This window comes from Halichoeres trimaculatus, unplaced genomic scaffold (assembly GCF_033239565.1).
Source record: "Halichoeres trimaculatus isolate MK-OKI-2021-1 unplaced genomic scaffold, fHalTri1.1 fHalTri1_scaffold_18, whole genome shotgun sequence".
Taxonomy (NCBI): Eukaryota; Metazoa; Chordata; class Actinopteri; order Labriformes; family Labridae; genus Halichoeres; species Halichoeres trimaculatus.
Window position 1 is genome coordinate 6,150,047 of NW_027437196.1, and position 23,497 is coordinate 6,173,543.

At 40.7% G+C, this 23,497-nt stretch overlaps 2 protein-coding genes across 5 annotated transcripts in view; both read left to right on the forward strand.

Annotated features, from left to right (window-relative positions):
• LOC141807758 (aspartyl/asparaginyl beta-hydroxylase-like) overlaps positions 1-23,460 on the forward strand; it is a 32,295-nt gene extending 8,835 nt beyond the window's left edge. Inside the window, exons 3-25 of one of the 3 annotated variants that reach the window (XM_074693954.1) lie at positions 691-735; positions 1,447-1,515; positions 11,414-11,488; positions 11,785-11,904; positions 12,159-12,194; positions 12,370-12,411; positions 12,884-12,913; positions 12,998-13,030; positions 13,784-13,819; positions 14,276-14,323; positions 15,400-15,498; positions 17,451-17,492; positions 17,598-17,683; positions 17,772-17,858; positions 17,937-18,087; positions 18,170-18,306; positions 18,392-18,490; positions 18,709-18,798; positions 20,270-20,407; positions 20,485-20,620; positions 20,701-20,792; positions 21,054-21,187; positions 22,702-23,460. In XM_074693954.1, coding sequence (XP_074550055.1) covers positions 691-735; positions 1,447-1,515; positions 11,414-11,488; positions 11,785-11,904; positions 12,159-12,194; positions 12,370-12,411; positions 12,884-12,913; positions 12,998-13,030; positions 13,784-13,819; positions 14,276-14,323; positions 15,400-15,498; positions 17,451-17,492; positions 17,598-17,683; positions 17,772-17,858; positions 17,937-18,087; positions 18,170-18,306; positions 18,392-18,490; positions 18,709-18,798; positions 20,270-20,407; positions 20,485-20,620; positions 20,701-20,792; positions 21,054-21,187; positions 22,702-22,852 — 1,976 coding nt within the window. In that variant the 3' untranslated portion in view covers positions 22,853-23,460. The remainder of the gene's footprint in view (positions 1-690; positions 736-1,446; positions 1,516-11,413; positions 11,489-11,784; positions 11,905-12,158; positions 12,195-12,369; positions 12,412-12,883; positions 12,914-12,997; positions 13,031-13,783; positions 13,820-14,275; positions 14,324-15,399; positions 15,499-17,450; positions 17,493-17,597; positions 17,684-17,771; positions 17,859-17,936; positions 18,088-18,169; positions 18,307-18,391; positions 18,491-18,708; positions 18,799-20,269; positions 20,408-20,484; positions 20,621-20,700; positions 20,793-21,053; positions 21,188-22,701) is intronic. The other 2 variants (XM_074693955.1, XM_074693956.1) reach the window with 2 other exon arrangements.
• On the forward strand, positions 5,752-9,289 carry LOC141807759 (uncharacterized). 2 transcript variants are annotated; one of them, XM_074693958.1, is made up of 2 exons: positions 5,752-8,060; positions 8,106-9,289. In XM_074693958.1, the coding sequence occupies exons 1-2, from the start codon at positions 6,990-6,992 to the stop codon at positions 8,499-8,501; spliced, it is 1,467 nt and encodes a 488-aa protein (XP_074550059.1). In that variant the 5' UTR covers positions 5,752-6,989; the 3' UTR covers positions 8,502-9,289. The 2 variants fall into 2 exon arrangements, with proteins under 2 accessions (XP_074550059.1, XP_074550058.1); XM_074693957.1 differs by having other exon boundaries at positions 5,752-9,288.
• Positions 23,461-23,497: the final 37 nt, after the last annotated feature.

The following is a 23,497-nucleotide window of genomic DNA, read 5'->3' on the forward strand; positions in this document are numbered from 1 at the left end:
ATTTCCTGGCGTGACAACGGAAACCAAATCTCTAAAAAAAGTGACAACTACTAAAATGTTCTCACTTTCCAAAGATGTCCCCACCAGTGTTAAAATCTCTTAGGGCCTCTCAAAGATAGTTTAAGGAGAACACACATACACACACAAATTCTTTTTCAGAGTATCAGAAGTGTTTATCTTATTTCTGACTCTCAACTTCCTCATATTTGACACGGAACAACTGAATCTGTCACACATCAGTTAGAAAGAAAGAAAGAAACCAGAGATAATGACAGAACCACAAGCTTCAGCTGACTGCTCAGGAAAGAGTGTATGAGGTATAACCATGTCACACTAATAACAGTCGTGTCCACACTTGTGATGTTTGTTAAATGTATTTTCTCTCTGCTATGAATATAAAGTCTTTCAGGGCTGCATGATCTAAAATTAACAGATGTTAATTTAATGTTTACCCTTTTTGGTGGTAAGAAGCAAAAAGAAAACATTCAGCACAGGAAAAAGCTGCAGATCAGTCCACCTGTTATAAATAAACTCATCATGCAGCCCTGTGTCTTCTCTGTTTCTCTCTTGCTTTGCACTAATTCAGTCTTCTTTCACTGCAAACAGAGCTGAAGATTCTTTAATGTCTTCTTCTTCCTCCTTCTTTACTCTCCTCCTCTTTTTCCCTCTGTACGTTGCTTCTGCATGCAGCAAGAGCTAAGGAGTTTCGTATGAACTTTTCGGAAGTTTTACAAGGTATGCTCCTGAAGTGTAAGCTGTAACTTTGGTGACCAGATTCAGAGTTTGCGCCTAAAAAAATCTTGCTATATACCAAACTGAGTTTTTATCATAGTAAAGAAGATGCATTCAGCTTGCTCTGAAACCAGACACTGGTGGTTTTATAGTTTGAAGGAGACAGACGGTGTGTGAAACATGTAAAAGCTGAACTGTGTCACCAATACAGACCTCCTCCTCGACCACATCCTTCCTCTTCAGCCTGCTTTACTTTGTAAAATAAATACTTAGTGCACTGAAACACTTTGAGCCTGATTCACAAAATGATTCTGCAGCTTTTGTGCCTGCTAAACTTGTTCATATAAGACAAAAAGATACTGTCTCATCTCACTAAGTATGTGCAGAATGATAAATGCACCACTACCTGTGCTACAGGGAAAATAGCCTGCATGCAAGTGTTGCTTGTGTTTATTTAGAGAAGTCATTGAGTTGGGATTTGGAGCAAAAATGGGGTGTTCCCATGCAAAAAAAAAAAAAGACATCTTGATGAAGAAGAACTCTTTTGTGTAATTTGTTTTGTGTTGTAAAACCTCAAATATACATATTTCTCAACTTCTGAAAATGCTAACTCATTACAACAATTTCAATTTTGACATTTATGATATGAAATATTTCCACAATGATTTTATGAATATTTTCCATATGGGTTACTAAGCTTCATCTCCTCCTCAGGTAAACTGACGGCCTACGACACGGATGGAGATGGCGACTTTGACGTGGAAGATGCTAAAGTTCTGCTCGGCAAGTCCGCTTACATTTTCTCAGTTTGTTTCTGAAATGCCAGAATGATGTGGTTTACAGCTGAGTGTCAGTGCCTCCATTTTCAAATGAAACCGCTCTAATGCTGTGGTTTGAATCCGGCTAAAAGTGCAATTGTATCTGCTGGTGCATCTGCTGGTACTAACCTGGTCTGATGTAAGAGTTCAACTTCCCCTTGGTCTTACATCAGCGTGTAAACATATTGAAACTCAAAATGACTCAAAGGTGTACACTTCCTTCCATCATGCAATACATGAACTGACATAAAATTCAGATTAGTTGGTAGAAAAGACGTAATTTGCTGAACTTCCTTTAAAAAGACAGAGTCAACAATGTGCAGATTGTGTGTAGATGTGTAGCTCTTTCTGGCACCATCTAGTTTTTACCTGCTATCCTTCTATCTACCAATACAATATCTGAGATCTGTCTTTGGTAGCATTTATATTTGTGCACCACCTGTCCACAACCAATTTGTAGAGACTTGTGCCACCACCCCCTACTGGTAACTTGCTGTATTAAATTTACAAGTCTTAATATTCCACCTGGACCTCCATAATATTTCATTTTCAAAAAAATCATACCAAAAAACGATAAATATTGCCTCATAAACACAAAATTGTGCGTTTTTTTTCTGTTTTCTACTTAAAGTATATAATAGCAGTTGGTGTGGCATCTGGGTTTCAAAAGTAGGGCCTGTGCAGAGGACACGTAAGGGCCTGTGTCCATTTACAGCAGGATTTTTTGGCACTTCAAGTTCAAAAACACTCTCGGTTGTTATTTGTTGATGTTGCAGTTAAAAATAATTCAACTCTTTTGAAACATTGCCGCGCTCATCAAAGTCATTTCTGCTTCAACCACTAATGAAAATCAAGTTGGCGTATTTTTGATTTCAGATACTAACTTTGCTGAAAACAGTGATGAGGAGAGACTTGATTTTTGAGGGTACATTTTCCAAGTCTGGAGCTGCTGCTGATACCAGGACTCAATTCTCTTTAATGAAACCACATATGAAGCACAAAGAGCGACGTAAAGAAGACGGTTTGAAGGGACTTTGTAGCCTTGCAACAATTACGCAACTTCTATCCTAATTAATGACCTCTGAGACATCACGCCTTTTGGTAGCAAACAATAACTGAACTCCGCAGAAAACAGGACTTGCTGGATTACAGCAACCCTGTGTTGTGTTTGTTTATTTGTGCAGATTCTCAGATTAGAAGTCTGAGTCTGTCTGTTGCTAAAATAAGAGTGGGTGCACTGTGATGTGATGCATTTGCTCTGAAGGATTACGTGGCCCCGTTACGGATGATAGTCAGAGAAATAGTCAGAGATGGCCTGATGAGACTGAGACAGGAAGTAAAGGTTGAAATGTTATTTCTGCTCCATTTACAACTTCTTTAACTCACTTTCTCTCTCTTTCCCACATCATCTTTTTATTTTACCCTTTTTGTTACAACCGTCTCCATACCTTTGTTCCTCCTTCCTTCTTTCTTGCCCTCCCTTTTCATAATTTATTCACTATTCTTTAAACTTTTATTCTTTTTACCCCTTCTTGTCCTTTAATTTGCTCCCGTCAATCCTTATCCTGAGCCTCCTCCCTCCCCCTCTTCTCTTCATCTCCTCTGCTTTCCTCCCCTCCTTCCTTTTCTCTCCTTCTCTCTCTCTCTCGTCAGGCCTGACCAAAGATGGCGCTGCTGCTGGTGATGGTGATGGTAGTGCGAACGCCGAGTCGCTTGAGGAGGTTCTTAATATTTTAGCAGATGAAGGCTCTGATTGGATCTATGGCTTCTTCACCTTCCTCTATGACGTAGTGTCCTCGCCTGTAGAGCGAGGCAAGGAAGAGGAGGAGGAGGAGGAGGCTGGGATAAAAAAAGAGGAGGGTGAAACGGCCTCGTCTGATGACAGGGAGGTGAAAGGGGTCATACTGGACCTCCAGAACCAATAGGAGGACAGGGAAAAGAGCCACAGCCAATAGAGAGGCTTTGTGGTCCCAGTGCAGAGCATTGAAGACCAGAAGGGGATGTAGCCCAGTCCAGACAGAGGGGGCAGTGTTTGGTTCTTGGGGACCTGATGGAGGACGGTCTTGTCTTTGCAGAGCTGACTCGTCCTGTTCTTGGAACACAAAACCAGACAGGCGTTAAATGAGCCCAGAGGAGTAAACATCTTTAACTTTGGTGTATCTGCTCAGAGTTTTAGCCGGCAATGGTTCATTAACAAACTGACTTTATGCGTTCATGTTGTCCAGAAAGAACACACTGTATAAATACTAAATCTATCATTACTGTGCTGCTTAAAACCACTAATTATGCATCCCAAGTTAATCTTTGCTGTGCAGTTTTTGACGCTATCATAATTAGCAGTTGTCACATATGACTGGATTTCTGTGTTAGCAGCAAATTTAGCTTTAGTGTACAGAAGCGTATTGCATTCATTCAAAGAAAAATAAAACAACTCAGGTTTTTCAGAGTAATTAATTCTTAGGTTTATTTTTTGTGGTAATTAATTTTGTTTTTCTGATTAATATTTTTTGTATTGGTTTGTTTTTTGTTATAATTATTTCTGTTTTTATGAGTAATTTTTTTGTGGTAATTAATTTTGTTTTTCTGATTAATATTTTTTTTATTGGTTTGTTTTTTGTTATAATTATTTCTGTTTTCAGATTACTTTTTTCCTGTTTTTTGGAGTAATTTTTTCCTGAAGTATTGAGATACTTAGAAATCCCGAGAACCTCAACCTGCTTTTTTTTGTGGTAATTTTTTCCTCCTGTTTTTAGGAGTACCTTTTTTTTCCTGAAGTATCGAGCTACTTTGAAATCCCATGAGAACCTTTGTGAGGTTCTCGAGGGATTTCTAAGTATCTCGATACTTCAGGAAAAAAGATCTCCAAAAAACAGGAAAAAAGAAATCTGAAAACAGAAAAAAAAATTACTCATAAAAACAGAAATAATTATAACAAAAAACAAACCAATAAAAAATATTAATTAGAAAAGAAAAAATAATTACCACAAAAAATACTAATAAAAACAGAACTAATTATAACAAAAAACAAACCAATAAAAAAATATTAATCAGAAAAACAAAATTAATTACCACAAAAAACAAACCGAGGAATAAATTATTCTGAAAAACCTGAGTTGTTTTTTTTTTCTTCAAGTGAATGCAATACGCTTCCGTATTAGTGAGCAGTGACTGTTACTGTGCCATTCCGCGCATTGAACTGCAAAGTGCAGTCGACTATTTTTAGTCAAATTCAGCAGTTTTTCCAATAACTTTCTCTGCTGTCTGTTTGTTCAGATGATAAGAAGCTAAAAGGTACTTCTCTCAGGAGAGACAGGCTGAGAAAAGGTATCGTATGGAGGTGTGTTTGTGCTCATTTCCAAGTTAAGAGCACGCCTTACAGCTCTGTCTGTTTTTAAAACCTGTAGATGAAAAGAGAGAAGGGAAGAAGAAAGGTAAAACTAAAGGTACTGTCTGAGTTTCTCTTGCGAACGCATGATTTGGTTTGATTGTGTTTGACATCACATTAAGACAGGTTAATTGTAAGAAAGGTAGTTTTTATTTCAGTTTCAAATTGCAAAAGGAAACCAGAGTGAAGCTTCTGTATAATTTACTTCTTACATTTAACAGTTGAGACTTCCTTTATTTTGTAAGAGTATGGTTTTGCATGTTCCTGCCTGGTGCGTGTTTCAGCCATGTTTTTTGAGATTTGTTCCTTCAGTATTTAACGATACGAATTGTGTATCATCCTAGAAGATGACATGTCAGAGGCCTCTGATCCTGAGATAAAACCCCTGAAAGGTAGATTTTGCACATGTTTATTTTTCTATGTAAAATTATTTTGATTTGCAGTTGCGATTTGAATTGCCATGAATTGTTTTGTTCTCTGTTAGACGAGATGGTTGGAAAAATCGCTGCTAGAACGAACACAACCCGAGGTATTGAGTATACCACCTGCACGTCTCAGATAAAAACTTTATTTCTGATGTGACTGTGTTCTGTGCCTGAATGTGGTGTAACAGGAATGTGTGTTTTATGACTGATATCACAACACTTGTAGTTTTTAACCTGGCCATCTAAATGAGAAAAACATCATTTTTTTTTAAGTATTTCAATAAATTTGCATTGTGATTGCTCAACCTAATGAAGACTTTGCTCTTTGGTGTGCTGCAACATAACTACTGATTTAATATTAAGACTATGAGAATGGTATCGGTGTGTTTGTTTCATGTTAACTCCTCATAACTACTTTTTTACTCTTATAATCTGATTAGCACAAAGTTGCAAAAGCCTCTTTGTCAACAAAGCTTCTGATTATGTTTTATCTTCTTTATTTTATAGCATCAGATGAGCAGTTAAAGCTGAACGTCTTGGAAAAATTAACATTTGCACATAGATCAACATGTTAAGAATTACAAGTCAAATATAGTTACTTAGATATCTTGTTAAAGTTGTCAGCGGTAACAATAGATATATTTCAATATGGCAAAGCATGGGTTTATGAAACACAAATAAATATAAAATGGTCCCAGTATCGAACCCTGAGGGACTCCACAGAGATCAAATCAAGGGAATATGGAGCTAGATGAGTTGTTTCCATACTTTTCAGGTGTTAGATTTAAGCTTTATTGAATAATTAATTGAAACTAAATTTCTCAGAAAAATTAACGGACGTAAACTACTAGATTTGAGAATTGAAAATTGTTTCTTTAACATTTTGCAGGGGTTCATTGGCGTAACAGTGGAGTTAACTTTTAGATATGAATTTTTGTGAGGGTGAAGCTATGGTTTCTAAAGCACACTGAATATAAAGTCGTCCCAGTATTGAACCCTGAGGGACTCCAGTGAGGCTAAATCAATGTTGAAGGAGGGGAATCAGGAGTTTTAAGCTGGACTAAAAGAACCAAATAATCTTAATGTCTTAGAAAATCGAGCATTTGAATGGGCATGATGAGACCTTAGAATTAAACACAATTATTTAGATATATAGCTGGGAATCATCAGTGTAGTAGCAAAGTTAACTATTAGATATGTTTTATTATGGAAAAACATGAGTTTCTAAAACACAAATATATATAGTGGTCTAAGTATTGAACCCTGAGGGACTCCACAGAGACTAAATCAGTTTTAAACAAGGGAATCAGGGGCAAAATGAGCTGTTTCAATACTTTCTGAGTTTGACAGATTTTAGCTTCCCATTCTGCAAATCAGAGGCTACGCTGCGTAAAAGCGCTTTATGGATTTATGAATATAATAATGATAATAATAATGCAGCACTTCATACATCCACAGACAGAATAATATTACGCTACCATTAACTGCATGTACTTCAGAAGTGGGTGTGGTTGCTGTGAGCTAACACCTAATGGTGTGTGTGAGCCTCCTCAGTCACTCTCTGGTTAAACCTTAGACCAGCATGTGGGAGGTGCCAGGCTGCGCTCCGCCCTAAAGAAGGAGCTGAGGATGATTCACGAGAAGATGGAGGCCAAGAGGATCGCCCGCATCGCTTTCGCAGAGATCCAAGCCTTCTTTGCTGAAGAAGAGCAGGCGAGGGAGGCAGCTTGGGAAGTCAAGCTGAAGAAGCTGGAGGCTGCTCAGGAGCAGCTGAAAGAGGAGAGGAGAAGGGAGGAGGAGAGGATAGAGAAGGAGAGGGCAGAGAGAGAAAGGATGGAAAAAGAGAGAGCAGAGAAGGAAAGAATGGAAAGAGAGAAGGCGGAGAAAGAGAGGCAAGAGAAGGAGAGACTAGCCAGAGAAAAGGCGGCTAAAGAGGAGAGGGAACGACTGGAGCAAGAGAAGGCAGAGAGGGAAAGGTTGGAGAGGGAAGCCAAAATAAAGGCAGAAAGGGAACAACAGGAAAGAGAAAGAGCTGAAAAAGAAAGAATAGAAAGGGAGCGCATCTTACAAGAAAGAGAACGAATAGCTAGAGAGAAGGCCGAAAAGGAGAGACTTGAGAAGGAAAGAATTGCCAAAGAGGAAGCTGAGAAAGAGAGGCTTGAGAAAGAGCGCATTGCAAGGGAGAAGGCACGACTAGAACAGGAGCGCATTGCCAGAGAAAAAGCAGAAAAGGAGAAAATAGAACAAGAGCGCATTGCAAGGGAGAAGGCCCGGCAAGAACAGGAGCGCATAGCAAGGGAGAAGGCAAGACTAGAGCAAGAGCGCATTGCAAGGGAGAAGGCGCGACTTGAGCAAGAGCGCATTGCTAGAGAGAAGGCGCGACTAGAGCAAGAGCGCATTGCAAGGGAGAAGGCGCGACTTGAGCAAGAGCGCATTGCAAGGGACAAGGCGCTACTAGAGCAAGAGCGCATTGCAAGGGAGAAGGCGCGACTAGAGCAAGAGCGCATTGCAAGGGAGAAGGCGCGACAAGAACAAGAGCGCATTGCAAGGGAGAAGGCACGACTAGAACAGGAGCGCATTGCAAGGGAGAAGGCGCGACTTGAGCAAGAGCGCATAGCAAGAGAGAGGGCCCGGCAAGAACAAGAGCGCATTGCAAAAGAAAAGGCACGACAAGAACAAGAGCGCATTGCTAGAGAAAGAGCAGAAAAAGAGAGGATAGAGAGAGAGCGCATTGCCAGAGAAAAGGCAAGAATTGCTCAGGAGAAGCAGAGATTAGAAAGAGAGAAACTTGAGAAAGAAAAGGCAGCAAGAGAGGAAAAGGAGAGGATGGAGAGAGTGGCGAAGGAAAGGGAGAAGGCGAGAATTGAACAGATGAGACTGCAGAAGGAAAAGGAGCTGATGGAGAGGCAGAGACTGGCCAAAGAAAAAGCTCTCAGAGAAAAAATGGAGGCTGAGAAGCTGGCGAGGGAAAGAGCCGAGAAAGAACGCAACGCTGTAAAGATTGAAACCAAGAAGCAAGAGAAGAGGGCGAACACGACTCAGCCGAGAGCTCCTCCAGTGGTGGAGAAAAGCGTGACGCCAGTCCATAGAGAAAAAAGCACAGTTGAGGAGAAGACGGCAGCTGGCAGGAAGAAGAAGTGACACTACTACGACCACTACGGCACAAATTGACAGTTCATTAATGGTGCTAGAGCTCTGATTGGCTGGGATTTCAAAAGGGGTGGGGAGACAGCAGTGACACCAAAAGCAAACCCCAGGCCATCTTTTTTTGGGGAGGTTGTTGCAGATTTGCAATTTAAGGGACGAAAACCTTCAGTGATTTACCTGATAAAGTTACCACTTCGTACAGTAGGTGAAAAACTAGAACAGGTTGTTCAGTTTGCATGTTGGGTCAATGTTTGTGTAGATCGTGATTTATTTCTGAGTTTTATTTTGGCGAGAAAAATAACCTGCAGAGGCAGAAGTGAGTCAACCCTGTTGTCTTATGTTATGATGCTTTAATGTGTGAGTGATAATTCAGTATTTTGTCTTAATGGACATGCAGAATGTTTAGAAATGATGATTTAATCAGAGGGGAAGTTATTCCTCGCTGATAATTTTGGAGCAGTAAAAGTCCTCAAAGCTTCAACCACGGAGCACAGCAGCTGTTGGATAATTTTACCCAACATGGTCAGATCTCAGCCGTTTCAGAAACAGGGATTAAAGTTATCATTGGATAATCTTTTCCTTCATGCAGCTTTGAGTCTTTTGGCTTGGATGCAATTTTATTCCTGTTTCATGCAAAGTGCGGCTCTTTAATCATCTTTTCCTGCAGAATGTGAGAAAATCTTAGTTAAATAAATTTGTTTCAAACCAGCATTTGTCCTCCTTCCTGGTCTTATTGGTGTATGAAGTGATGAGTTCAGCTCAAAATAAAACTCTCTTCAATGTGAGTTCCCCATTTGTAAATGTCTTTAAGCATGAGTAATGAATATCACATCCTCCTCCTCTGTTCAGCGTTATCTTCCTCCACCACAGCTTCCTCCTCCGTCCGCTCTCACACTCTGCACTCAGCTCTCGTTTCCTGCAGCTTCTGACCTCCTCACTGCTTCTCCTGTGAGGTCCAAAGTTTGAGTTGCTCCTGGAAATATAATGATTTTAAATTGTTGGTTTGGCTCTTGTTTGAGAGCTCCATTCTCACGTTGAATGCCAAAGCCTCAGCTGGGGAGAGCACATCCCCTCTCTTCTTTAATATGCATACATGATAAGCCAGCAGGAAGAGCATCAGCAAAGATCCCAGCCTACAGAACACAGTGAACATCAGTGAAAATACATTTGACACTTGTAAAATCTGACAGAGCTGGGTTGAAGGTGGTTTGTTGAGAGGGTTGTGCAATAAAATTTATGAATTTATCAAATTATATAATTTACTGTTCTTGTGAAGGCGCTGTCACACTCAGCTGTAAACCAAAGTTGTTATATGTATATTATGCTCTGTTGTTATTTTTTTTTTACCTCATGGTAAAAGCCATCCATCTTAATCTGTATGGGTCCAAATATAGTTGTTGTTACTTGGCACTTGAGATGGGTACTTTTATAGGCACTGACTGAATTCTGTCTTAAGTACCGGGTACTGATTCACATTAAAAAAAATGGTCAGGTACCTAAATGCATCCTTGTGACTGTGAAGGAGAGGAAGAGTAGGCAATTTTCCATGCTGGACATGAACACAGCATTGTAAGGTTATATATTGAAGAATGAATATGTTAAAGCAAAAAAAAAGAGTTTATTTAACAAAACAAAAATTGATCTTTTTGACCGCATAGACCCAAAAAAGTAGCGAAAGTTGGTCCTGTTGAGTACCGGTACTGTGTGCCAGGTACCGGGTATTGATACCATATTTTTTCAAAGGTGAAAGGTACCCATCCCTACTTGGCACTGTGATACATGATATTTCAACTGGAGTCATTGTACAGGTAAAGATGGCATGCAGTAAAATAAGAAACAAGGAATTTATCAACTGGTAAAGGAAATTTTTGATTTATACTATCTTTTAGATCAAGGAAGAGGAATCATTGGTATCGCTTTATATTAAGGTCCTATAATAAGCATTAATAAGAACTTTGTGAGTACTTATAAGATGCTCATTCACATTATGATTTGTTTATAAGACCATATCACGGCTTAATAAGTGTTTAATAAGGTCATTGTAAGGGTTAGGTGTGAGGCCCCGCAGGTTAGGTTTAGGCATGGGGCCCTGAATGGTTAGGTTTAGGGGAAGGGCTGAGGTAGGGCTCATGAGAGACAAAAGCAGAAGACAAAAAACAAAGAGGGTTAGGGTTAGGTTCCATATACCTTTTCAATTAAGTTGTCTTGTATTAACTGTTACAATGACCTTATTAAACACTTATTAAGCAGTTATATAGTCTTATAAACAAATAATAATGTTAATAAGCATCTTATAAGTACTTACAAAGGTCTTATTAATGCTTATTACAGGACTTTAATATAAAGCGTTACCGAATCATTAATTGCGTGCACTTCAGTCATGTCCATTTGAAACTGAAAAATAAATAGAGCGCATTGCAAATGCATAAATACAAACAAAAAGTGAAGAATAATAAAGATAGTGAAGCAAGCCAAGGTAAGAGAAGTTCAGTTAAAAACTTTTAGTAAAGGTATTTAACAGCTTTTCACTGCTTTAGTGAGAGATTTATAGCTTTACTGAAAGAAATATTTCGTGTGTTTAGTCTATTTTTTATCATATATCATATTTCATTGAAGGGAAAGGTAAAAAAAAAGTGAACCGTATTTTATATAGGGGAATTTAGCCATGAAGCAAGGGCTTTTCGGAAATCAAACAGAGGTGTAGTGAAAGTGCAATCAGATATTGTATCTATTGTTTGACATAACAACCCCTGTGGCAGCATATACAGGGAAAATTTGACCGGGCCCGGAGTCGACCCCTGAGGGACACCTGAACATCTATTACCTTTTCACCAAGGGAAAACCCCTGAAGTTCAGGTGTTTTATTGTGCTTTTAATCTGATTGATACTCTTTAACCACTGAACAGGCCTGAAAGAAGCAGAGACACCACCTGTGGAAGCCTCACCTGTGGAAGCCTCACCTGTGGAGCAGACGGATACAGGTATGAATACACAAACACAGTGATAGAGTCCTCAGGGTGTGCCGTCTGTTGTTCCCCAGACTATGAGAAGACACTGCCCTGTTATCTGAGAAGTCTAGCTTTTTAGTCTCACCTCATTCCCATCGGTGAGTTCAGACCTGTGGGTGTGTCGGACTCACCTGACCTCTGAAATCTGACACCATCAAAGAAAAACACACTGAGCGCTGGGAAATCAGACAAAGACATCAAACATCTCAAAAGTAGATCAGTAAATCTCTTTACTGTTTTGATATTAACAAGATTAACAATGACCCCAGATGTAAAAGAGGCCAGTGAGCATGTGGCTGAGGCGACCAATGAGGAAGCTCCAGAGCCACAGGAGGCGGAGCTACAAGAAGCAGCAGCATCTGAAACACTATCTGAGGAGATTGCACCAGGTATGAGAGGTGTTTATATTTATTTTGACCTGTCAGTTCATCTATTTGTGAGTTAAATCAGTCTGCACTGGCGATTTAAGTCCCTTGTAGCATATTTAGTATCCACTGTAGACGAGTCAAGGTTGCACGCCGTCTGCACACGTTCGTATTCGAGCTTCATATTTTGCCTGTGATGTGTGACCGCTTCTGTCTGCGCTCGCTCTGATCACCTGACACGATGGTAACACTGTGGCTCCTGTCTGTGTCTGAAACAGGCTCCAGATCTCTCGATGTGGAGTCTGAAATCCAAGGTTGGTCCTGCTCTCACTCTGGCTTTGCGGCTGCTGCACAGTGCGTGTAGATGTGTGCGTTTGCTGCGTGTTGCATGTGTCACGTATCTATCTCCCACAGGACTATTTAACATTTCTTTACACTACTGTCTCCATACATGTGTGTGTGTTAACTTGTGTGTTTTGGTGCCTTCAGCTGCTGTTCCTCTCCCTCCGTTGTCAGATGACTTCGTTCCAGGTCAGTTAAACCCTTTAATCCTTGAATTATGAAACTTTGAACCCTGTCAGCTCTGGTTTGGTATTTTGGCTTTGTGATTTTGTTTTTCGTGACCATATTTGGGCGAAAAGGGAGATACTTCCTTTCTCACTTAGAGATCACAGTGTCAGTGGAAACTTATTTCAGCCACTTGTATCCATAACCTCATTTTTCAGTCACTACTTTTAACCTCATGACTGCAAAAACCAAGCAGCAACCTCAGGTCCTAAAACTTAAGGCCAATGCAGAAGCATAAAAACTGCAGTTCCTCAAGTGTCCACTTGAGGCTCGCTTTTTAAAGACCATAAACCACATACACACCAGTTTTAAGAAACAGATTCTTACAGCAAAAATAAACATATTTACAGCGTTTTCAATCCAGTGACCATCAACAATAAGCTTAAAAACTGCGCTTCAAAAACAGATGAGTGATGTCACTATGTGTGTGTTACAGATGATCCAAGGGATAGTGCTGAGCCTGAAGGTAACATTCTTCATTAATGATCCATTAACGTTAATCACAGATTCATGCACATTTATATACATTTATTTAATGTTGTGATTTCAGAGGATGCAGCTGCAGCCATAGACACAACTGGAGGTGAGACATTTAATCGTCCTGTTGAATGACGGTCTATTTAGACACAGTTATACACAGTTAAACAGTTATACAGTTTCATTTAGCAGATGCTTTTGGCCAAAGTGGCAAAAGGAAAAACCCAGTTAGTGCAACAACAGTGCTACAAGTTATTTGGCTGCAGGTGCTGCCATTAAGTGCAGGATTTCTGACTCATTCTGGCCCTGAGGACAAAGAGGAGAAGGGTCAGATTAAGGGCCAAAGTGTTCCCTGACCAGACGAGCCTTCAGAAATCTCTTGAAGTAGAAAGGGACTCTCAGATCATATAGTTTGGTAATTCATTCCACCATTTGGGCACAACAGAGGAGAAGAGTCTGGCTAGTGATGAGGAGCCACGCTGGGCTTTCACAAGCAGAGCGTAGTGGGCCAGAAAGAGTGTAGACCTGGATGAGGGACCCCAGGTAGGAAGGAGCCGTTTTTGTCAATGTTTTGTAAGCCAGAAGAAGAGCTTTGAATCTGATTGGAGCTGCTGCTAGAAGCCAGTGAAGAGAGATTAACAGCAGGATGACACGTGCTGTTTGCTGTTTTAGACAAGACGTGCTGCTGCATTCTGGGTAATCTGTAGAGGTTTAAATGTACAAGCAGTTATAGAATCAATACTCGAACTAATCACTGTTATTTTATACTCTGTGAAGCTTTGGTGCCACCAAAAGCTGTGAATTTGTAGATAAATGTGTATGTGATGCTGACAGTAATGTGTTTTTTCATATGTTGTAGCTCTGGTGGAAGAGCGCTCTCAAGAGGAGACAATAGGTGAGTACAACAGAATCTTAAATGTTGATGTGTAGTTTAATGCGTTTGGGTTAACTTTATTAGGTTATCAAGGATGACAGGGTGAAATAAAAACCACTGCAGTTATTCTACCAATGAGAAACACTCAGCTTTACAGGCCCCGCCCCCAAAGTTCCTGGATCTTTGGATCAAACTAAGCCTAGAGAAGGAAGTGATTAACAACCAAGGAGCTAAATTTAGATCCTGGTTCCTGCTATCAAAATAGACATTAAAGGAATTTTTTTTAAAGGTCTCTAAACTGTTGTTTTATTCCATCTTCATACCTTTATGCCTGTAGCTGTTTGTTTTATTTCACAGGGAGTAAATTAAAAACACCATCAGTGTCATAAAAACAGAGATAACAGTTCTTTATATCAGCTTTATCTCTCACATGAACCTTTAATCTGTTGTTTTCTGCTGTTTTTTTTTCTCCTGCAGTGGAGTCAGCACGTGACTTGACCAGCTCCAAATTCACACAGGAAGCAGGTAAACTATAGAGCACTACTTGTTAAGTGAGAAATTAAAGAGAGGGTATTGTGCCCATTTTTATGCTTCATTTTCCCTGTTTTTCTCACACTGGTGTCTCAGAAAACCTTTGTTTTAGCCTCTGCCTGGAACGCTTTGTTTTAGCTGCTGCCTCTTTAAGGCTCCCCGCTCAACAAACCCCCTTCAGTCTGATTGGCTATTGACAGAGTCAGGGATTTCTTCAACAGATGAATAAGTAGAGGTCTGAAAATCTGCACACGTCAAGTCTGAATATCCAGTGTTGTTACTTTAGATCCACGTTTAACATAAGGGAACACGGATACCCTCTCTTTAAACATTGTTCTTACAAGTTTTGAAGAAGTATCTATACTAGGGCTGAACGATTTTAAGAAAAGATTGAATTGCGATTTTCCTGGCAGATATTGTGATTTCAATTCGATTCACGATTTTCTTCCAATCAGGCTTTGGGATATTCACATGTAGGGCTGAATGATTTTAGGAAAAGATCTAATTTTTCTGGCAGATATTGCAATTCACGATTTTTTAATCATCAATAGTGATGATAAATAATCTGTTTTCATCAACTTCTACTCCTAAACAGAGGCTTTGTGTTGTTGACCTGCTTACCAGCACTTTTAACATATAGATTGTCTACAAATTTGTAAAACAGAATGTGTATAATACTTGACACAACAGATCCTGAGTCAGTCAGGAGCGCTGCAAAAAATTGCTGCTTTGGCGATCTCAAAATTGCATTGTCTAAAATTGCGATTTCGATCTGAAAACGATAAATTGTTCAGCCTTAATTTATACTTACATCAACTCCAAGCACACTCACCATGCATCTCTCTACTTCTTGCTCTTATAAAGTTTAGTACTGAAGCAGAGATTTCATAATTTCCTGGATGTTTTCTGGAGAGTATTTCAGGAGGAATTCATGAAAACCTTCAGACGGTTTCTGGAGGAAATGAGTTCCCTGTAAAAACAAAGGGTTAGGATATAGCAGATATGACTGCAGTCTCAAAAAAAGAATGAAATGACAAGTGATGATGTTCTCAAACTTGATGTTGTTTCAGAGACCGTGGAAGAACCTGAAAACCAGTCAGAGCCTCCGGTGGAAGCAGAGCCGCAGAGCGAGACACCAAAAACTACAGAGAGCCAAGCAGAGACTGAGGGTGAGCACACACAAACACTTTCATTCAAAACAAAAACAGAGGCTAAATTTGACATAAACACACACAAACAGGAAGTGTTTTATCTGTTGTCCACATTTCTTTATTGGAGACCCCTGAGGTGACTAAGCCAGGATATCAATGGTACCAGTGGATTGATTTAGGAAACACAGCAACATGTTCACCATGGGTGGACTAATTTTATACCAGTTTTCTAAATTTGGCATCTTTTTTTTTTCAGCCTCACTCTCACTCCACCGTCTTTTAAAAATAAGAAAACCTGGAGCAGAAGCACAGGTAGACTAAAGCTCTCAGGTCTGATTTAGACTCTGCCCCCAGCAACGAGACAGCTCCATCTAGTGGCCACTTGAGCCTCACCCTCCACTGACTCCAAATGACTTAACCACTTTAGAGAGATCTAAGGCTGTTTACAGTATTTTTTAACTGTGATACATTATATTTTTAGCATATCATCAGGTCTGGATGGCTCAAAACAAGTTTGAAGTTGCTTCAGCAGACTTTATGATTCTGCAGCAGACGAACAGGCTAAAACATCCACAACATAATCCTTAATAAATCAAAGTTTTCAGACATGTTGGAATAACAATCTGTGCCTCTCAGGAGCAAATACCAGAGTTTTTTGAGGGGTTTAGTCATTCAGCTTGTTACGCACCTGCAGCCTGAGGAAATCTGCAGAAGTAGTTCCAAAACTTTATGTACGTTTTAAAGAGGGTATGTACGTGATGTCACAGCAAGCGAGCGCGAGTGGCAGAAAGAGGGAGATGAGTGGCAGCGTTAGCTTGAACACCGTCTAAACCAGGGGTGGCCAACCAGTCAGAAACCAAGAGCCACAAAAATGACCGAGGTACTACAGAGAGCCACGTCACACACGTGGTCTTACAAACCCACTCCCCCTCACACATAAACGAAACGACATAAAATGAGAATCAATACATGTCCAATTTTCAAAGCAAGAATTATTGTGTTTGTGTGTTTAAATTCCTACTAGAGAAGAGAAACTGAAACTTAAGTATCAATCCCAACTGATCCCAACGTTGGCATCCATATATATATAGTTTAGATTGATCGGCACACCACTCCTCGTAACTAGGTATATTTTTATGACTGGATCGAAGTGCCACACTCCTTAAGCCCCAGGTAGGCCACCCCTGGTCTAAACTCTTAAGCAAAATCTAAAATAGTGAAGAGCTGTTGCGCGATTGATTGAACGAGCATACTTGAAAAGCAATCAGAGCGATCTTCTGACAGGCTACTAAAAGACAACGAAGATCACTACAATTTTCAGAAACAATCCAGGCAATGAAAGCTGGATTTGCGGTTCCCATTTTGTGTCAGTTAACGTTAGTTTATGCTGTATTTTTGGGTTAAATCATTCCTTAAATTATGAAATCTCTTTATGTTAGCATTTTTCATTCAGCTATATTTTTCATAACTGAAAAATGCTCGACATGATTTGTAAACTAGCTTAAAGTGAGGCTAACCCAGTTTTCCAAATAAGGGGGAACTCCAGCACACGCGGTTGTAGCTGTGTTGTATAAAGTATTTGATATTAGCTTTACTTAAATAACGTCGCAGAGACTATACGTCTACTAATAATACACTCTATGTTAGATACTAAAAGTACAAATAGATAATACATATATTAACTTGGGTCAATCCACTGTATACTGTAAACTGAATCATATAGAGGTTTTCATAGCTTTCAGGCTTTGAAATGAAATGAAAAAAAAAAACTTTATTTATCCCAAAGGGAAATTCAGGAATTCTTTGCTTTGTGTGTTTTCCTGGCGCTGAAATTAGGTACATATAAATGTCAGGTTGATTTCTGGCCACATGTTGATGTTTGTGGACCCCTGGTTCTTTGGTAGCTTTTACAAATCAATGTCGAGTCCAATTGTCCAAAGTTAAAGACTGTCTCTTCTGCTGTGTTACAGGAACGACAGAGAATCAGGCCGAGGAGAAGCCAAAAGAAAAAGGTAAAACCCCTACAGAAAGGTGGAGATTATGTTGATGTTGAACATCATTTCCTTGTTTTTATATTTCTGATCTTTCATCTTCTTCTGGTTTGTTCCTCTGCGCAGCAAAGAAGAAGAAACCAAAACTGCTGAATAAGTTTGATAAAACCATTAAAGCTGAGATTGACGCTGCAGAGAAGCTTCGCAAAAAGGTAAACACACAACTAAGCTGTTCTTCTTGATTGATGATTGGCGTTCTCATAACGAGGATGTTTCTTCACTCATCGTCGTCTTCATCAGGGTAAGCTGGAGGAGGCGTTGAGAGCGTTTGAGTCCTTGGTGCAGCAGTATCCTCAGAGCCCCCGCGCTCGATATGGAAAAGCTCAGGTATGAAACAGAACTCCTGCACGGCCCTGCAGTGCTGTGAGCTTCTGCTCCATCCTAACGCTGATTATATGTCAACAGACGGAGGACGACCTGGCAGAGAAGCTGCGCAGCAACGAAATGCTGCAGAAAGCCATCAACACCTACAGAGACGCCGCAGAGCTCCCTGACGTGACCTCTGACCTCTTGAGGGCGGCGCTGAAGAGACGAGCAGAGAGGCAGCAGTTCCTGGGTAACGCTGTGATTCAAATATTAAGACTGAAACTGTAAACGCTAACAGCATCTTTCGCTAACGATGGGTTCGTCTCTCTCAGGTCGGATGCGCGGCTCGCTCGTGACCCTGCAGAGACTCACTCAGATCTTTCCAGAAGACATGGGCTTGAAGAACGACCTGGGCGTCGCACACCTGCTGCTGGGAGACAATAAGGGCGCTAAGAAGGTCTACGAGGAGGTGTGTGTGCAGTGTTAGAGAACACACACTCTTCATTAGTCACCTGGGTTGTCTTCAGCTCTGATTGGTTGTTGTTCTCCTGCAGGTTCTGGAGATTTCACCGAATAACGGCTTCGCTAAAGTTCACTACGGCTTCATCCTGAAGTCAGAGAATAAGATAGCAGAGAGTATACCATACCTGAGGGTAAACACACAAAAACACACACACACCTTTGAGTACTTGTGAGGTCTTTTTATAGTTTAGAGTTAAAATAAGAATAAAAGAGGCCCGAGGACGCTTCCCTGGGGAATTCCAAAGTAACTAAACTCTTTTTCTAAGATAAGAGCTAAACCGGAATGAAACAAACAGGGCAGATTAAACCCTCAAAAAAACATGAAATCTTGTCTCCTCTGTCCCTGCAGGAAGGTTTGGAGTCAGGTGAACCAGGAACAGATGACGGACGATTTTATTTCCACCTGGGTGACGCTCTGCAGAGAGTTGGAGACAACAGCGTGAGTAACATTTTCAAACAGCTTTCATCATAGGCTACTTAAATGAGACTGAGGGCCAATCCCAATTGTCAGTCTTATCCCTCTTATCTTCAAAATGAGACGCCGCTCGATCCCTGCTACGTCATTACCCCTAGACGCTTGCTGGCTGTCCAAGATGCACCGCGTCATATGAGTAAAGAGACAACTAAATCATGAAAAGGGAACGTTAAGAGAACGTTACGGTATGCAGAGGCTATTCTGAAGATCATAACGTTCGCCTTTCAAAGCTTATGTAGCCAATGCAGCTCCTGAACGCAGCTTATCTGTCCAATCACTCATGAAACACCGCCCACCGCAGCGAAGTCTGTGCATCAGCAGTTCCCAACATGGCTTATATTAACGTGAAGCAGCAAAGGATTGGATATCTGATAAAAAAAAAATATTGATATCATGAGAAATTTGTCCTATCCTTGGTGTCAAGTGAGGTCTCAGTTTGTCTTCATTTAAGGGCTGTGTAGTCCTTCCCTTTTGCTCTTCTCCCTGATCTTACAGAGGATTGGGACACCCCTTCATTACATGTGCATACAAAGGGCTAAGGGGTGGAACTGGGATTGGCCCAAAAGCTCTCTACATTCTGCAGAAACTCAAGAACTTTTACAGCTGATGTTCTTCACTTAATGTATTCATCATGATGTAAAAATGTGAGAGAACACAAGACCAGTTATAAAACGGTGCAAAAAATAGTTAAGTGTGCAGGATAAGAATTAATTTGGGCTAAAAATGTTGTTTGCACGTCAAAATAGTCTAAAATCCATGTGTCTTAGACCAAGGGTCTTCAACCTCTGGCTCTGGAGCCTCATGCGGCTCTTCAACTACTTTGAAGTGGCTTCTTGTAGCTTAAAAAAGTATTAAGCAGTTACCAAAAGTAGCAGTTACCAACATGACTCTGTAACCACTTTTTATGTTCTTCCTTTTTTTGTATGAATTTATTTATGTTCATGTGTACGTGAGACTGAATATTGATGACCCTGTATTTGGGGAGGGGGGAAAAGGACAGGGGCATTTTTGTTTTGTCCCCGACTGTCCTACTTGTTTGTTGTTGTTCATGTTGTTGCCTCTGTGATAACACGCAAAAAATAAACAGACTTTGAGCAAAAAACAAAAGAAAAGTCTAAAATCCAGATTGTGATCCTGCTATAAAAATATCCTGACATATTGTCACCATATCGCCCCCTAATGGAGAACGTTTTCCTTGATCAGGAGCAGAGTTTGCTGGCGTTAACACAGACCAATTATCATCTAGTATCAAGAGACATGAAGCCATAGTGCTGAAACATCCCTACCTGCAGTAACTACTGTCGTCCACTAGGTGGTGCCAGACAGCATTAATGAATGAGACAACAATTCTGAACAGAGATAATTTTATTATTCACTGAGTGTTTTCCTCAGATGAAATGTGAAACAGTCTCTGTGTGTGTGTGCGTCTCTGCAGGCGTATCACTGGTACGAGCTGGGTCACAAACGCGGTCACTTTGCCTCCGTGTGGCAGAGGTCTCTGTACAACGTAGACGGGCTGAAAGCTCAGCCATGGTGGACGCCGAAAGAGACGGGATACACCGATCTAGTCAAGGTAAAGTGTGTTAATGAGTGTGTGTGTGAATCACTCAGTGAAGCTTTAGATAACCGGAGCTGTGCGGGTGTTTTCAGACGCTGGAGAGGAACTGGAAAACGATCAGGGACGAGGCTCTGGCTGTGATGGACAAAAACACGGGGCTATTCGTACCTGAGGAGGAGAACCTGAGGGAGAAGGGAGAGTGGGGACAGTACACACTCTGGCAGCAAGGTATCCTCTGTCCTCTAAATCCTCCTTCATAATTAGACTGGGACAACACTTCATTTTTATCTCTATGTGTTTCTGTTCAGGTAAAAAAGTCGGGACTGCCTGTCAGGGCGTCCCCAAGACGTGCGCTCTGCTGGAGAGATACACTGAGGCTACAGGCTGCAAGAGAGGACAGGTACACACACACACACACACACACACACATGTATCTGTAATGCTTTTTTAACACTCTAAAGTTTAAAGTGTGTGAGAGCTGATTTTAAGGATTTCATTTCTAAAAATATCTCAAACCTAAAATCAGACTTTTACCCTCTGAACCAGGAAGTCTTAAAATAATAATCTGATGGTGTGATGTTTAATCTGCTTATGTGTGTGTCCCTCCATGTGTGTGTGTGTGTGTGTGTGTGTGTGTGTGTGTGTGTGTGTGTGTGTGTAGATCAAGTTCTCCGTGATGCAGCCTGGGACTCACGTGTGGCCTCACACTGGTCCCACTAACTGCAGACTGAGGATGCACCTTGGCCTCGTCATCCCCAAGCGCGGCTGCAAGATCCGCTGCACCGACCAGACACGGTACCACACTCCTCCTCATCCTCTCCTCCTTCATCCCTCTCAGTATCCTCCTCATCCTCCTTTTTTTAAACCCTCTTTGTCTCCTCACAGACTTAATCTCAACTCCAGCTTGATTTGATTCACTTTATCAAAACTTTTCTCTTTCTCTCCTCTCCTTAATTAGTTTTCATTCCTTAATTCCTCCTTTGGTTTCCTTTCCTAACTTGACTATTTCTCTTTTTCTCCTCTAGTATTTTTACTAGTTCCTTTTCTAATTTCCTCTCATTTTGTTCCCTCCACTTGTTTCCTTCCTCTCCTCTTTTCTGTTGTTTTCTCCTTTATCCCTTTGTTGAGTTCATTCCCCATTTCCTCTCCTTGTTTTCCCCATTGTTTCCTTCCCTTATTACTGTTCTACTTTTCTCTTCTTGTTTCTTTTCCTTGATTCCTTGGCCACATTCCCTTTCTTTTTTCCTCTCTTTGTTCTCTTCTCTCATTCTTTTCCTTGATTCCTTGGCCACATTCCCTTTCTTCGTTACTCTCCTTATTCCCTTCCCTCATTCTTTTCCTTGATTCCTTCCCCACATTCCCTTTCTTTTTTCCTTTCCTTGTTCTCTTCTCTCATTCTTTTCCTTGATTCCTTCCTCGCTTTCCCTTTCTTCTTTCCTCTCCTTGTTCCCTTCCCTTGTTCTTTTCCTTGATTCCTTCCCCACATTCCCTTTATTATTTCCTCTCCTTGTTCCCTTCCCTCATTCTTTTCCTTGAGTCCTTTCCCACATTCCCTTTCTTCTTTCCTCTCCTTGTTTTCTTCCCTTGTTCTTTTCCTTGATTCCTTCCCCACATTCCGTTTCTGTTTCCTTTCTCCTTGTTCCCTTCCCTCATTTTTTCCCTTGATTCCTTTCCAACATTCCTTTTATTCTTTCCCCTCCTTGTTTATTTTTTCTGTCTCCTTTCCTTCCTTCCTTACTCCTGTTGTTTTTTTCCTTTCTCGTTTCCTACTTCACCCCCCTTTATGTTTCCCTCTTCCCATTCTATTCCTACTTTCATCACCTTGTTCCCTTTCCTATTTCTGCTCCATCCTTGTGTCTTTCACCTGTTTTTCTCCTCTTATAGTTTTATATCTTTCTTCTCTTTTTAAATGTCTTCTCGTTTCCTTTTCCTTGTTTCCTGTCTGTCTTTTCTTTTCTATCCTAGCATTGTCCTCTTTAAGTCCTTGTCCTGTTTCCTTCCTATTTATATAAATTTTCTCCTTGTCTCCTTTTTCGTACTCTCCCTCCTCTTTTCTCTCCTCTTTTCCCTCTTCTTGTTCTTTGACTTCATGTCCTCAATTCTCATCTGCTCTCCTGGTTTCACTCCTTGTCTGGGGCTTTGGGTTTCCTTGCCTTGTCTCCTCTTCCTCCACCTCCTCTTTCTCCGTCTTTAACCTCCTCTCCTTTTTGTACCTGAAAGTGTCTGACAAAGGTTTTTGGAGTCTTTTAGATCAATAACTTTATTGTCCTTCCTCATCCTCCTCTTGTCTCCTTTGTCTTGTGTCTCAGGGAGTGGGAGGAAGGAAAAGTCCTCATCTTTGATGACTCCTTTGAGCACGAGGTCTGGCAGGACGCTGACAGTTACCGCCTCATTTTTATCGTGGACGTTTGGCACCCGGAGCTAACGGCATACCAGAGGCAGACTCTGAGCCCTATCTAGATCCACATGGAGGGCCTGGAACCAGGACTGCGGACCTGGTAAGAACAGTTAGAAGGACTTATCGGAGCCGGGGATTCTTCCTCTGTGGATAAAAACTGAATAGCGAAGAAGAATCACGCGTGGATTTTTACGCTTTTTGTGGATGAACTACTAAAACAGACTCTCGAAGGATCAAACCGTGAGATCGAGGACTACTGACTTCAATCGCCAAAAACACAAACGGTACTTTGTTAGCTTCAGGTAAACCCAGCTCAGACCAGGTTTGAAACATGGACTCTAAATGTTCTGAAAGTTTGGTGCCATCGAGAGAAATCCCCAGCCTGTTACAGAGACTTAAAGCCGCTCTGAGGTACGGTTTGTAAAGGTTGTTACTGATAATAAAAACACTAAATCTGTTGAACGTTTGAAACTCATCACGCTCTGAAATGAAATCTGCAGTGAATGTTCTGTTTCTGGAATAAGAAGCCTTAATTTTAGCTCCACCACTGTGCATTTCTTCAGTTTATCCAGCTTTCAGGGTTTTTAGTTTGACTTTTTCACCACTTTTGCACAGAAACAAGATGTTATAAAGATGATTTATATTTATAGAAAAATAAAAAACACAAAAAAAGGAACTTATCTGCTCGTACTTTGTTGTGGTGTTAT